The sequence below is a fragment of the Corvus hawaiiensis genome, chromosome Z (assembly GCF_020740725.1).
Source record: "Corvus hawaiiensis isolate bCorHaw1 chromosome Z, bCorHaw1.pri.cur, whole genome shotgun sequence".
NCBI lineage: Eukaryota > Metazoa > Chordata > Aves > Passeriformes > Corvidae > Corvus > Corvus hawaiiensis.
In genome coordinates this window covers 68,091,125-68,104,798 of record NC_063255.1, presented here as the reverse complement: position 1 = coordinate 68,104,798, position 13,674 = coordinate 68,091,125, and the positions used below count along the sequence as shown (strand labels likewise).

Below are 13,674 nucleotides of genomic sequence, written 5' to 3'. Positions count from 1 at the left end.
AGATGGAGGAGAGGTTGTTTTTTGTGAAAATAACAGGAAGGTAACATAAAATACTTGAACATGTAATGTAAAAACAACCGTCTCAGTAATGCTACCCTGTGGGTCACCACCTCTTGGTCTCTGTATAGCTAAGTAAACATCGAAGATTAACACATTTGTTGCTTGATTTTGATTAACAGTCAAGAGCAACATGCAGAGCATGGACTGAGAAGGCAAAGGCATTAAAACAGGTATCATAATGTGTAAAAGGAGCTTATTTTTTTTCCCCCCAACCATTACCTGGTTTTCTCTTTTCTGCCATGTTGAGTCTTTCTTTCTCTTCTTGAGTTTTCCCTCCCTTCCATTAAAAGCTAGGCCAAATCCTAACGAATTCTAACATGGGGCTTGAACAATTTATGAAAGGGCTTGTGCAGTTGCCTACCACAGCAGGAGCCGTGCAAATCTTTTCCACTTTGATGCTCCCAGTGCTGCAGACTCTCATCAACTGGCACATTAGTCCAGTTCCCACTGACACAGCCTTACAGAAGGTGATTTTTAAACAAGTCATTCTACTCGGTGCATGTGTATGCTGGGTTCATGCGTATCTGTGTTTGCTCCTGTGGCAGCACAGTGCTGTCTATAGGTGGGCTGATCAGTCCCTGTTCAGTCAGCACGGAGGGCAGGAGGATAAACCACCTGTCTGTCTGCAAAAGACCAAAACAACATAGAAAACTCTACAATAGTGCAGTGTTGGCACACTGCAAAACACTCATCTACCTCTGATTTGAGGGCAAAATCTGGGGAAGTGGAATATAATAATAATAATAATAATAATAATAATAATAATAATAATAACAATATCTTATTTGAACCGATACAGTAAAAATAATATTTATTTTCTCTTAATATTTTATCAGGATTAATAAGACCACTGTATTGATGGATTATATATGTATATTCACAATAGTGTGTCTCCTTCTGCACATTTTCATGAAAGATTTTGCAGGGAACTGCTGTTTTGTGGCAAAAAAGTCCTGCAGCACCTCTACAGTTCAGAAGAGATTGATTTTTGGTGAAGTCTTAGCTTATTTTCTTCCCTCTCTTAAGAGGGTATAAGCAGAGTCAGGCTGAATGGTTTCGTAATGCATGTGTATTTCGAAAAAGATAATGAAACTCTTTTCATGATGTCTGTGCTGTGGTAACTGCTGTCCTGCTCTGCATAAATGCAGAAGGTGGCCTGTTAAATGGTGAAAAACAAATGGTGACAAACAAAAATAGCAAAGAGGTGCAAATCACAGCCTTCTCAAACTGCCATCTTGTGCCAGGCCTCTGTGTGAGGCAAAGCTCTGTCAGCTGACCACAGGGATGTGTGGCAGGTGCCTGGGGACAAAAGGCAATGTGACAAGTCAATGCTGCCTTGAATGCCAGTGTTGACTGTTTCTGGCTAGGTTTGGGTTGCAGAGCAGCAGAAAAACAAGAAGGGTACCTCAAGTAGTGCCCATTAACATAGAAGCTACCACCAGTTTCATGGTTAGAAGTTTAAAATGTACACCTCTTTGTTTTAGGTTTGACTGTTCGTCAGTTTGTGTTGGAAGTCATGTATTTGGACTGCTTTATTGTTCTGTATTTCTTTACGTATGTCTTCAGCTGACAGAGCATGAAGCTTTACCTTAGAGCTCAGCTCTTGAGCAGACTCGCTGAACTGTAAGTAAAGAGGACGCTGCAGTTATGCAAAACATGAAATTATCGGGTCATCTACCCAGGGCTGTTAACAGCATGCCCTGTTCCCTAAGAAGCAAGCACAGCGTCTTACATATAGAGCGACAGAGTGACGGTTCATCTGCAAAAATAAACAAATAAACAAAACGAAATCTGACACAATATAACCCAAATAGGAGAGCAATAATCTCATCCTAGGACTTTATAAAAGTACAAGAGCTACTCTGCTAGAGCATGTCTCATGGTGTTTGCTAAATAGCATGTGTAGATATAATCAATTGTTCATTAGAGATGCCACGCACGACACAGATACAAACAATCATGCCATTACTGATTTACCCTTGACCCTGTGCTGTTATCACATAAGGAATGAGGTGCAAGACCACAAGAGCTAGGGAGCAATTTTTCCTCTTCCCTGTGGGAAAACTTCTTCATCACTTTGCAATTATTGTTCAGGAAGGCACAAGCCTGCTACATATCAAAATTAGACTACATGTACCTTTGGAGGTGTCAACACTATGCTGTGAGATCTCTCAAAGTAACTCCCATCAGTACTGGGGAAAGCTCTCCCATGAGCTCACTGCAGTCAGGAAGGTGAGAAAAGCCTCTCTGCTGTACCACATGCAACTCCTGCAGCTGCTGCAAGTCATTCCACGTCTGAAGGGCAACAAGTGTCTCTAAATCAGGTCTTTTTGAAGAGACTCCCTACACTCCCCACCTGCTCTATGAGGCTTTTCATCACATCACAGGTGTGCGATGAATAATTTCTGTTGGATTAAGCTGTACCAAAAAACACACCATAGGAGATCAAGGTGTATTTCAACTGCTAATCAGCATCCAGTCCACAGGAGTAAGTCTGATATAAACCTCTCCAACATGCAGTGCATGTGGACACTGGGTTCTCTGCACCTGCTGTTTCCCTTTCAGATCCACTTCCGCTGAGCAGTGCTGCTCAGCTAATGCAGGCACAGCCCAGGAGATCCCCCACCTGGCTCTGTTGTATGCTTCTCTGACAAACACACTGATTCACATTGGGGATGGAGCAGCAACAGCGATGTTCAGCATGTCCTGTTGATGTCTATTCACCCTGACAGCTAAAGTGGAGCCAATAACGATACTTGCAGCAGGCACAGACTACCGTAGGTGCTGTATACAAACAGCATGCCCTAGTTCTTCGCAAATGACCCTTGGACTCCCCCCTGCTCCTTCATGCAGACAGAAGCCTGTCCCATTAGGTCACAGCGGTGAGGAGGAGGAGATGGAGGTGCATGTGAGTGCACTGTGCAGTCCTTCCAGATGTCTCCACTCCTGCTGTGAGAGTGGGGACGGGTACAATGCTCTTCGGCGATTTCACTGGGTCTTTCACGAGTATTTTTTTCTTGAATAAGCCAACCCTTGGTTGTGAGAGAGCACAGGATACTTTTCATCTTTAGTATTCGTAGCAAAGGACAAAAGCTTGGGCTCCCCGGGCTCAAACGCCGGGTGTCTCACAACGAGGGGCCGCTTACAAAGTGTCGGCTGTGCATTTCTGACACCCGTCGAGTCAGTGGGGGAACAGATCTCCTTACACCCACACAGTTTTAACTCGGGCGGGTGAGTAGAGCAGGCACCGGCGGCGCCTGCGGAGCTGCCGCGCCGGCACAGCATCTCCGCGGCCGCGGCTGCGCCCGGGCGGCCCCGGCACCCTCTGGCGCTGCCGGCGCGGCGAGACAGCCGGGCACTCACCGCTCCGGCCCGGGGGGAGCCCCTCGGCCGCGGTCCAGCTGGGACACGGCCCCGCGGGAGCGGGGGCTCGGGCTCCACGCGGGATGGAAGCTGCAGCATCCGCCCCGCGGGGAGGGGCCGCCGCGCTGGGGCCTGCCGTGTGCGTCACTAGGGCTCTCTGGAGAGGAACGAGCCCTACTTAAAGGTTTATTTTTTTTCCCGGAGACCCAGATTTCCTAAATCCCGATTCAGTTTAAAAATAGCTCTTTGAAGGACTTCAGCGCCCCCGCCCGTGCGTGGTCTGCGCTGGGGAGCATCACTCGCACAGGAGTACCCGGGTCGGGAACGGGAACAGCTGGTGAAATTCGGCTGCTGTGGGAAGTGCTGCTAAAGCACAGCAAACAGAACGGTGCCTGGTGTACTCCCGTACTCACTCGCAGATACGGCAGCGCCGGTGTTAAAAAGCAGATTTTGGATTTAATCTGAGAAGAAATTTGCACGCTGCAGCATGTGGCATTCAGTATCTGGAAATAGCTCCTCGAACTTAGAAAAGCTCTGCGCAGAGTTTTTACTGAAATGAATAGATCGTGCTCAGTTTCATATCAATAGACATGGCTCTACTGATTTCATATGTTAACCAGTTTATGATCAAAATCTTATAAATAGAGTTATATTAGGAAAAATCCCAAGAACGCATGCAGGGTTACATAGCTGAAAATACATACGGTGTTCTGTCACTATGACTAGAATGCAAGACACCTTAAACTATTAAAACCCCAGCATTCTGCAGGTCTGCATTAGCATTGCAGGCAATGTGGAAGAATGCAATTTTGCTTAAAAAGCACCAGCTTAAATTAAAAGTGGATTGAGAAAAATCTTAAATACAGTCTTCCAGGTGCTTTGTGCAGTTACACCAGTATAATCTAAGGCTGTGACAATTCACCTTGGTTGAAGACTCACCCAAAAAGGTTTGTTCTTTTGCTCATCATAGGGCAGAAAGAAATCATAGGGCTAAGAAGTGAATTCATGTGATGGTTACATCCCAGTAAAACACAAAAAACCCAGCCCCCAAATCCTAAAAACAAAGAAAACACACATACCCCCCCCAACAAGCCCCAAAACCCTAAAGTTAAAAAGACTGTTAAAACAGAAAAAAAAGGGATGAAAGTAGAAGGTGGAAGGAAGAGAAGGAAGAAAAAGCCTTTACAGAACTTCTCTCTGTTCTTAAAATTGATGATCAGCACTCAGTACAACAGGGAAATGTCATCACCCTGGAGTTTCTCGAATATCTGTTGAGCATGAAAAGACTCCCACAGAATTCAGACAGAATTCATCTGACGAGTCAAGATCATTTCAATATGTCACTATTTAAACTTAATATTCAATCTTCTCTTTAAAGAGAAACCCAGGGCTCTTTCAATTATTTTCAATGAATATAGTGTTGCTAGAAGTAAACTTTAAATCAATATGGAGTCCACAGTGCAACCTTCTGGGTTTTCTTATATTTACTCTGTATGATTTGATGTAATAAAAATAAAGATATGATTACCTCATGAAATTTATGTTGGGGGGGTGGGGGAAGGCAGGAGGAAAGAGCAGCAGGAAAAATCTGTGGTGTCTGACTGAAGGAATTTTCTTGTTGTGGGGGAGGGTGACTGGGCAGAAATTTTGACCCCAGTCCTGCAATTGGATCCATCAAGCCTGACCCCTGTGCTACTGCAGTGCTTGCTGGAGTCAGCAGAACTAAGTGCTAAGTGCAGGGCTCTGTCCATGTGGAACTAACTGGGGATTTGGGACCTTCCAGTTTCCTACTGTGGAGGGAGGATGAGTTCACCTCTGTGTAAACTCCAGAAAAGGAGAAAGACACTTCCATAAGAGAAACTTGCACTTATTTTTAGATCTTCTGTTCTCTCACTCAATCCCATAGAGGTCATGCTGAACACAGCATGTCTCTCCTTCTCCAACTACACGTGCCTCCCCTTCTCCAACTACCTGCTAACACCCGGCCATCACTGCTGAAAAACAGTGTGTCCCATATTTCTCTAACAAGAAAAACCTCACACAAAGTTTGCAGTCACTGTTCAGTAGCTGCTTCTGCAGTTGCTAATCCAGCTTTGAGTCTGTTTAAATGATGTGTCCCAAATACGACCACTGTCAATGTCTTTTCCATCACTGTGGAGCACAGTGGTTTTTTTGTGCTCCCCACAAATGCTTTATTTCTTGGCAACTTCTAAGTATACAGGACAGGGAGGTGTGCACCTGCAAGGTCCATGCAGCTGGGCAGTGTTCTGAATGCACATCTCCATCCAGAGCTATGTCTCCTAATTGCTAAAGGAGCTGCAAAGAAACTCTAAGACTTCCAGCTGTCAGGTACATCAGGTTGGTGTGCAACCATCTGTGCTCAAATGCCAAGCTTCTCCAGCGCCCAGGTATGGGATCAATCACAAATGGATGGAATCTGGCAAGAGCCAAGACAGCTGTGTTCAAAGTAAGAGAAAGTTGATGCCTTCCATAATGGACACCTGGTTTGAGCTGTGCTGTGCCAGGCCAGAAGACTGACCTGCAGGCACACCAGCAGTGCACTGCTTGGTTACTTTGGACAGTGACCATTGCCCTCTGGAGCGTTTTTTGTGGTGCCCACTCCAGCAGGTGAGAGCCGAGATCAGCTTTTGGTTTGACCCCTCTGAGGGAGATAGGCAAACCTAATAGGGTGTCCTGGGGTCACTGTATGATACTGTATTCCCTATTGTAGGGTTGCACCTTTAAGACAGATCTGAGAGAGAGAGGGGAAGGCGGCCTGTATTCAAAAACACAGATAACTCGCTCGCTCTCTCCCCAGCTCTCAGCTCTGCAGCAGGGCAGAGAGATGCATTCTCTCGCTTTTTAGCTAGTTTCTTGTTCGTTTGCTGAAGCAAGGAGTTTTCCTGGGACTGTCCAGCTCTGGTCTGGAACATCACCACCAGGAGGCCCCGCACCGTGGCCTAGAGGGGCCCACACAGCACCCCAGCTCTGGAGAGAGCAGAGCCACACCTATAGAAAGGACTCTGAATTTACCACGTTTTCTCCACAACAAAAAGGTTCATTATCTAACATTATTCATTTTGTTCCTGCATGGACTTTGCTTGTTAAATAAACAGGTTTTTTTCACTTTCCTCCAAGAAATTTCTTTCTGAACCTGGTGGGTAGGGGCTGCTGAAACCTGCCTTCTATTAGAGGACACATTAATTTCGGACGTTTCCTCCTATTTTATCTTGAACTAAGACATGGGATCATCATAATGATATACTAGCTTGTCCAGCTCTGACGCACTTCTAGGCACATTCAAAAACAAAACCTGAAATATATGTGGAAAAATAAAATAAAAATGTAGGGACTTATGGCATTGTCATTGCTCTGGGGTTTAAAAAGCTCCCAAGGAAAGCTTTTTTGGATCTTCATTCTGGATGGCAAAATTTCAGAGCTAATACACCTTATCCTTTGTTAAATACAGCTGTAAATACATTTCACAGAATCACAGAATATTGTTAATTGAAAGGGGCCCACAAGGATCATCAAGTCCAAATCTTAAGTGAATACCTCATATAGGAATCAAACCCACAGTCTTAGTGTTCAGCAACACCATTCTCTAATCAAATAAGCTAATCTCAAGTTGTTGTGGATTCAATGCATGGAACCACCTGAACCTGAGCAAGAACATTCACTACAGCCCACACTGGGGGCAACATGCAGCCTGGGTTGTGTGCCTAAGACCCACATTCAAATAAGAAAGGACCTCACAGATGTTCCATCACAGCCCTCCCACAGAGTGTGGGTGCAGCAGCTGTGATTGTCAGTCCTTAACAGTGGTAGGATCACACACCTCTGTAGAGGCTTCAGAAAGATGCCATTTTCTGTAGTGACATTAACCTAGTAGTTATTAGACTACTGGTGGGAGACCTCCCATCAGGTGGGGAAGGGAACTAACTGAATTTGATGCATGCAGGATCTCTTAGAGATCTATGTAAAAGTGGGCAGAAGTCACTATTTGTTTTCTCTGTTCTGAGATGCTCTGTCTCAAGCAGGATGCTCCAAAGAATGTCTACAGGACAGGGTTGTGGAACAGGACTGAGTTGTACAGGTAAACCAAGCAGAAGAAGTCTAATATGTAGACTGGACTTATTAATGAGTAAGCTAGTCTAAAGAATCAGACAAAATTAAGACATAACATTCACTTTCATGGATCAGACACTTGAGCACTTTTGAAGTTTCTCAAGCAATTAAGAATGAAAATACATCAAGAGAAAATCAAGTGTTCTCTAAAGATGCTGAATGTCCAGGAGCAATCATGATCTTCCACAAACATCTTGTGCATTCACAGTTCACGCTGGTTTCAGCAAGTCTGAAAATTAAGCTTCTTGTTGGGGAATCCTAATATAGATTTATATTGTTGAGTTTAATGGTTTTGCTATTAATAGTTTTGCTATTAAATAATTAATAGCTCTGCTATTAAGCTGCATCGCAAAGAGCTAGTGAACTTTGACAGAGAAGAAGGAAGGGATCAGTTAAATATCTTCAGTGATACTGAACTGTGTGTCAATATCAAGATCTTGCTCACACTGTCTTATCACACAAATATTTAAAGAAAAGATTTTTTTGGATTCTTGTTGGCATCTCTTAGGATTGTTGTCTCTTGCCTGTGATGATTTTATGAAGACAGAGGGTATATTTCCTCATAACGTGGAGGGGACAAGTTATTACAGGCATAGTCTTCCAGCAGTCCTTCTGGCTCATCAGAACTGTCTTCTGGCCTGAAAAGAGTAAGAGGAGCAGATGCAAAAAGAATTTACCAAACACAGAACATGCAAGTATATCAGTGCTTCATCTTCCCAGCCTTATCTGGGCAAAGTACTCCCTGGGTTCTTGAGAAAATGCTATGAGATGAAGTTCTACTGAGATTCAGCTGTTTCCTGTGTTTTTTTCATGAAGTTTAAAAGTGTCAGGAGGTGACCTTTGTCTTCGCCCTCCCTATGCCTGTCACCCATATTGCTGAGGACAATGGGTCAGTCAGCAGTTTTTCAAACAGACTTTGATAAATGAACTAACAGTGACTTGTGCTGTAGAAAGGATATAATTATGAGTAATTCCTATAATTACAATATTTTTCCTAGAGGAAAGAACTATATAAAATTATTTTGTGTACAATTTGAGCAGCTACAAACTGCTGTGCAACATCAGCAATCTTGTTTATGCCTCAAAAATATGAAAAGTGGAAGGGCTGGAAGGTTGTTACAGTGGGAGAGGAACATGTTGTGACCAGGCGTATTCAGGAGCGAGAGCATCTGGTACCAGACTGATTCTTGCATTGTTGCAGAAATGCTGTTTGTGTGCTGACTCATGTGTTGTGATTTGAGTGGAAGCCTCTGGCTGTACACATAATAGACTAAAGGTGGTAAGTAAGATAAGCGTAAAAACACCACCACAAACAGGAGCATATATATCTTAAAAGACATTTAGTTGACTGAAAATTGAAAGGCATTTTTAAGTGAATTTAAATTTAAATTGTATAAAAACACTTTACAGGAAAAGTATGTTTCCTCACGCAAGAAAAATTCCTAACAAAAACAAAAAAAAGTCTGAGGAAGGATAATACCCTGAACTAGCTGTAGCTTCCTATGAAACCACGCATAGTACTTAAAACATTCAGAAGCCTGTGTCCAAACACACTGTTCAAAAGATGTACCTCTGATTCCTGGTGTTCTCTGCAGGGTAAGTAGTGTAGTTCTCATCTCCAGTAAAAGCCAGGTTATCCAGGGCGTAGGCAGGGCAGAAGCGAGGAGAACCTGGGCTGAGAACCGGCGAGGCGCTGGGGGGAACAGCACTGCAGCAGCTGAGTGCTGGGTGAAGGTAGCTGGGACTCACAGCAGCGCCTTCCTGGGACGGGTAGGGTGGAGGGATGTACTGCACCACTGTGGCACCATGGAAAGTTATAGGCTGGTTAATGCCGGTGAAGACAAAGGACTGTCCGCTTGCAGTCTGGTCAAGTTCCGACGTATTTTCCTCTCTTTCTTTACAGGGCTTGCACGTAAGCATGTTAAATTTACAAACAGCTATCAGAATAAAAGTCACCCCAACAGACAGCAGAATAGGCCCTAGTAACTGAGTCCACTCCAGGTGAGTAATGCCATCATATTTTATCCATCCCATCACAGTGAAAGTGATCCCCACCAGTCCCAAAAACACACCTGAAAAGAGCAGGGTTGTGCCAGCTTTATCCCCATCTGACACCAGGGCATCAGATCTGTTTGGCTGACAAGGAGTGACAGAAAAGACATTCAAGGAGAAATCTTCTACATTGTTGTTGTTTTGCTCCATTACTGAGTATAATGTATCTTCTCCCTCAAGAGAAAGGGGGCTTGTAAAGGACTTGGCAGAGCATTTAAAGTTGAAGGTTCAGGTTAGTTATACAAGAACTTTGCATGTGTATGGTTAACAGAGTCCATCACGTGAAAGAATAAATTTTGCTTGGAAGAATAAAGGTCTGGGAAGTGAAGCCTGAAGCCACCACCAAAGATTTCTTGAATTACCACCATCACTTCCAAAATGGTTTCACCCCTGCATGGCTGCCTGTTTCTTTGTGTTTCTTCTTCTTTAATTTAGCACCCATGATACTGCGCCCATTCTGGATAGAAGAAAAAGCAAGCTAGAGCTATCACAGCTTTTCCTTGGCACCAGCTAGCTGATGCATCCAGCATATGGACAGCACATGTTTAGTCAACAGCAGTGAGGAGATCCTTGCTCTCCACTTCCTGCTTCATTTTCTGCAGGAAAATTCCACATGGCCATTGGTAGGAATGCTTTTTCATGCTCTGAAGTGTGACATATATAGTCATGCCTGGACGTCTGTTGCAGCTCATTTTGCAGTTCATGGTTTAAAAAAATATCAAAGTAGACTTTCTGATATTTTTCTGGGACAACCACTAGGCAAGCAGGAGGGTAAGTGGCAACAGGATGGTGAGCACTGAACAGCCTGGGAGAGCTGTTGGCTGTGGGAGAAACGTTATTTCAGGCCAGCCAAAACTTTCCAGCTGGTTGAAGGTAGCATAATTACCCTGTAATTTCCCCTAAATTGTGGACATTTTTTGTTGTGGGATTTCCACACCTTCTTTAAGGTTTATACAGAATAATGCCCAAATACCCTGCACAGCACATCACTGCAGGAATGAGAAAGCATCTCCTGTAATGCTAAGCTTGACAGAGTGGGGAATCTTATCCTGTACTCAAAAGTACCTAGGATATTTCTTCATATCACAATGAATTGTTCTGCTGAACTTATGTCTCATACAGTAAACAGATAGATCATTGAATTTTGAGATTTTCTGTTTCCTAACAGTTTCAGACTGAAGTAATTGCTGTTGGAGTGTTCTGGTAGAATGTCTTTGTACAATTCCTTGAGGAAAAATCTCCAAGTACTCTGTCTGTTTTGACTAGTATGGCAGGGTACTATACACAGGACATTGATTACTACTCAGGCAGTAGAACACATAATGCTATTTCCTGCTACCAGCAGCTCTGGGGGAGCAAGCTTATCCTGAGATTTATAAGATTAAAAATAGCTCTAGAACTAAAAAATTCATCTTTCAGACTGCTTCTTCAAAGTCAGTAAAAGTGCCTTTAGTCCACTGTGCATTCACAAAACACAAACAAGACAACAAACAAACTGTTGTGTGACAACAGCTCTCTTCTGGAAAGGGCTACTCACCAAATTTGGCACCTTCAGAACTGAAGCTGAATGCAATTGCAGATGTCTTTCTCATTTTTTAGCACATAGACCTTGAAGAATATTCGTGCTGGATTCCTTAAAAAACCAGCTGTTAAGTTTCCAAACTCAGCATTATTAAGTCGGTCCTATTACCCATGGTGTCAACAAATTTTCTGACAAATACACTCAAGATCAGCCTATCCCACAACACTAAGTCTGGTCAGGATTCTCTGCAACTCTTGAGCAAAGAGATCAGTCTTGCAATGCAGTGGTTTTTTATGATGACAACTAAACTAGAAAGTGCTGAAATACTAGATAAACTGTCCTTCTACTGGTAATTATAGCCAAAGTCTAAGTCATCTTCAACCTTACATTTGTTAAACTTAATGGAATGAACTGTTACTGCTCTTTACAAGTCAGGTTTTTCCATACCATGAATCATTCTTGCCACTGCTGAATCTTTCAGGCTTTCCAACATCCTCTTAAAAGCAGCACTATATTGTAAGAGCTGTCTAGCTAATAGTTTATACAGATGTAGTGTCATCTTGCTCCTTTCATTCATTCAAGAACTCTGCAACTGCTATTTGCAATGGGATCATGCCAGTGCACTTCCTCAATCCTATGGAATAGTCCTTAGATCCTGTCTGGAATCAGAGTTTTCCGAGTTGGGTGTTGTGTCATCCCACGGCTGTCTCTTTGCCTCTGGTCTAGGACATGACTTCATGATTGTTTAGCAAGTGCATAGTAGAGCTGGAGAACATAGGCTTTTTTTTTCTTTTCCAAAGCTATATGCCACTTGAACTTGTAAAACAGGATGGAAAACACTCTCCATTTGGTGTGCTAGGATCTGCATTAAAATTACTCCTTTCCCTGTAAACTGTCCCCTCTTTGTAAGACAGTTTCCTCTATGCCTCCCCATATTTCTCCAATTATTCGCCCAGAGAATGATAATGCTGCAGTCAGGCAGCTGTCAAGGTCCTAAGAGATTACTGGATCACACTGATTTTTTTAAGACCAGTGCTTTTCTTTGCCAATAAATGTGTGTTCTGGGGACTCACCTTAAAATGCTGATTTACTAAATACATCCTTTTTACCTGGTATGACTCCTAAGCAAAACAGTTTTGTGAAACCAAGGAAAATTGGTCAGAGTAAGGTTTTTCAGAATGAGTGCTGTTTTCAGATCTCACTACAGTTTTGTTCTCATCTGCTTCAGAACTTACCTTTGAACACAAGCACCACTTTGCTTTCTGTTCCTCCACCTAATTTTCTATTACCAATGAAGACTTCTCCTGCAGTGCTTGCTGCTGGAAGCAGGTGCTCTGCACCCCCTCAGTTCTCTAACCTGTTTCAAGAGGCATTCTAGTGAACACTGACAGGCCATCACTTCACCCTTTTTTCGTCTCCTCATGTTACCTATTTTAACATAGTTTTTCACATTATCAGCCTGTTGTAGTAAGGTTTTTTCTTACAAGCCAGTAACATAAGCAGGGACTTAGTCAAAGAACACGCAAAAGAAGCTGCACAACACACGGTATTGCACATTGATTAGCTTTAAAATGAGTAAGTACAAATTACCACTCCATAATGAAACATTCAACTGTATGGAGATTAGGGAGCCAATGATTTGATTTAGTGGGACTTTTCCAAGAGAAAGGTAACTGCACATTACATCTTTAGTGGAAAACATGAATTACGTGTGTAAGAGCAGTACATGAAGAACCACTGTGAGTGGGTCTTTCACCCCTGAACTACTGCACTGCCAGCCTCAATGCATAAATAAATTGTGAGGAGCAGGTTCAGCCTGCTGCCCACAACTGCGTTTACCAGCAAGGTGGATTTATATGCTCCAGGGAATGTTGTCTTGTGAGCAGGCACACCAAAATGAAGGTATTTCATGCCTAATTGTTCAGATGCATGCATGTGTGATAGAGAGAGGAGCACTGATCTAGATGAAGTCTGGCATGTTCACTGCAGCAATGTGGAGGTATTGGCCCTACAAGTTATGACTCTGAAGATACGATGGAAAAGGGATAAATGGATACAGCAACACAAACCACAAAGGGCAAGGATGGGGTGGGTTCAACCCAGCAAGTGCTGCTATCCCAAAAACATAGCAACATTGCAAAGATCTGAGCAATCTTAGTTTTTCAGATGGGTTACCCGTTCATTTTTTTAGCTGCTGTGATGCAGGAAGACTTTTCCTAGAGAAAAGGCATTCATTTATATTTTGTCAATCCCTCTCATATCCAAAGGATTGCACTGTTGCAGTTAGAAGCAGAGCAACGTCAGTGCAGGCAGCAAGGAAGAGAGACCTTAACTTCATTTAGAGAGGGCAGGCAACCCTTACCTCCCACTTTGCCTGTTTAAGTACGTGTGAATCAGTAACCAACTTGATTTGCTCCTAGCATTTGTATGTCAAACACTTAAGCCAACCTTAGGGCAGAAGGTGGGTTATAGCACCATTAGTGGGACAGTAAAGTATCTCACTTCCTCAATAAAAATGCTATTCTGTATTATTTTAAGCTACTTTTATA

At 43.2% G+C, this 13,674-nt stretch overlaps 1 protein-coding gene across 1 annotated transcript; it reads right to left on the bottom strand.

Moving 5' to 3' along the window:
• Positions 1–3,578: 3,578 nt before the first annotated feature.
• TMEM174 (transmembrane protein 174) lies at positions 3,579–11,465 on the bottom strand. The gene is made up of 2 exons (XM_048290477.1): positions 9,122–11,465; positions 3,579–8,189 (listed from the first exon to the last, which is right to left on the bottom strand). Exons 1-2 carry the CDS (start codon positions 9,751–9,753, stop codon positions 8,087–8,089), a joined length of 735 nt encoding a protein of 244 aa, XP_048146434.1. The 5' UTR covers positions 9,754–11,465; the 3' UTR covers positions 3,579–8,086.
• Positions 11,466–13,674: the final 2,209 nt, after the last annotated feature.

What these genes read in the sequence shown, in the direction of transcription:
- TMEM174 (XM_048290477.1), bottom strand. Translation starts at nt 9,753, where the DNA reads ATGGAGCAAAACAACAACAATGTAGAAGATTTCTCCTTGAATGTCTTT. An exon ending in GAGAACACCAGGAATCAGAG is followed by an intron (nt 8,190 to 9,121) that starts GTACATCTTTTG and finishes TACTCTTTTCAG; the next exon opens with GCCAGAAGACAGTTCTGATG.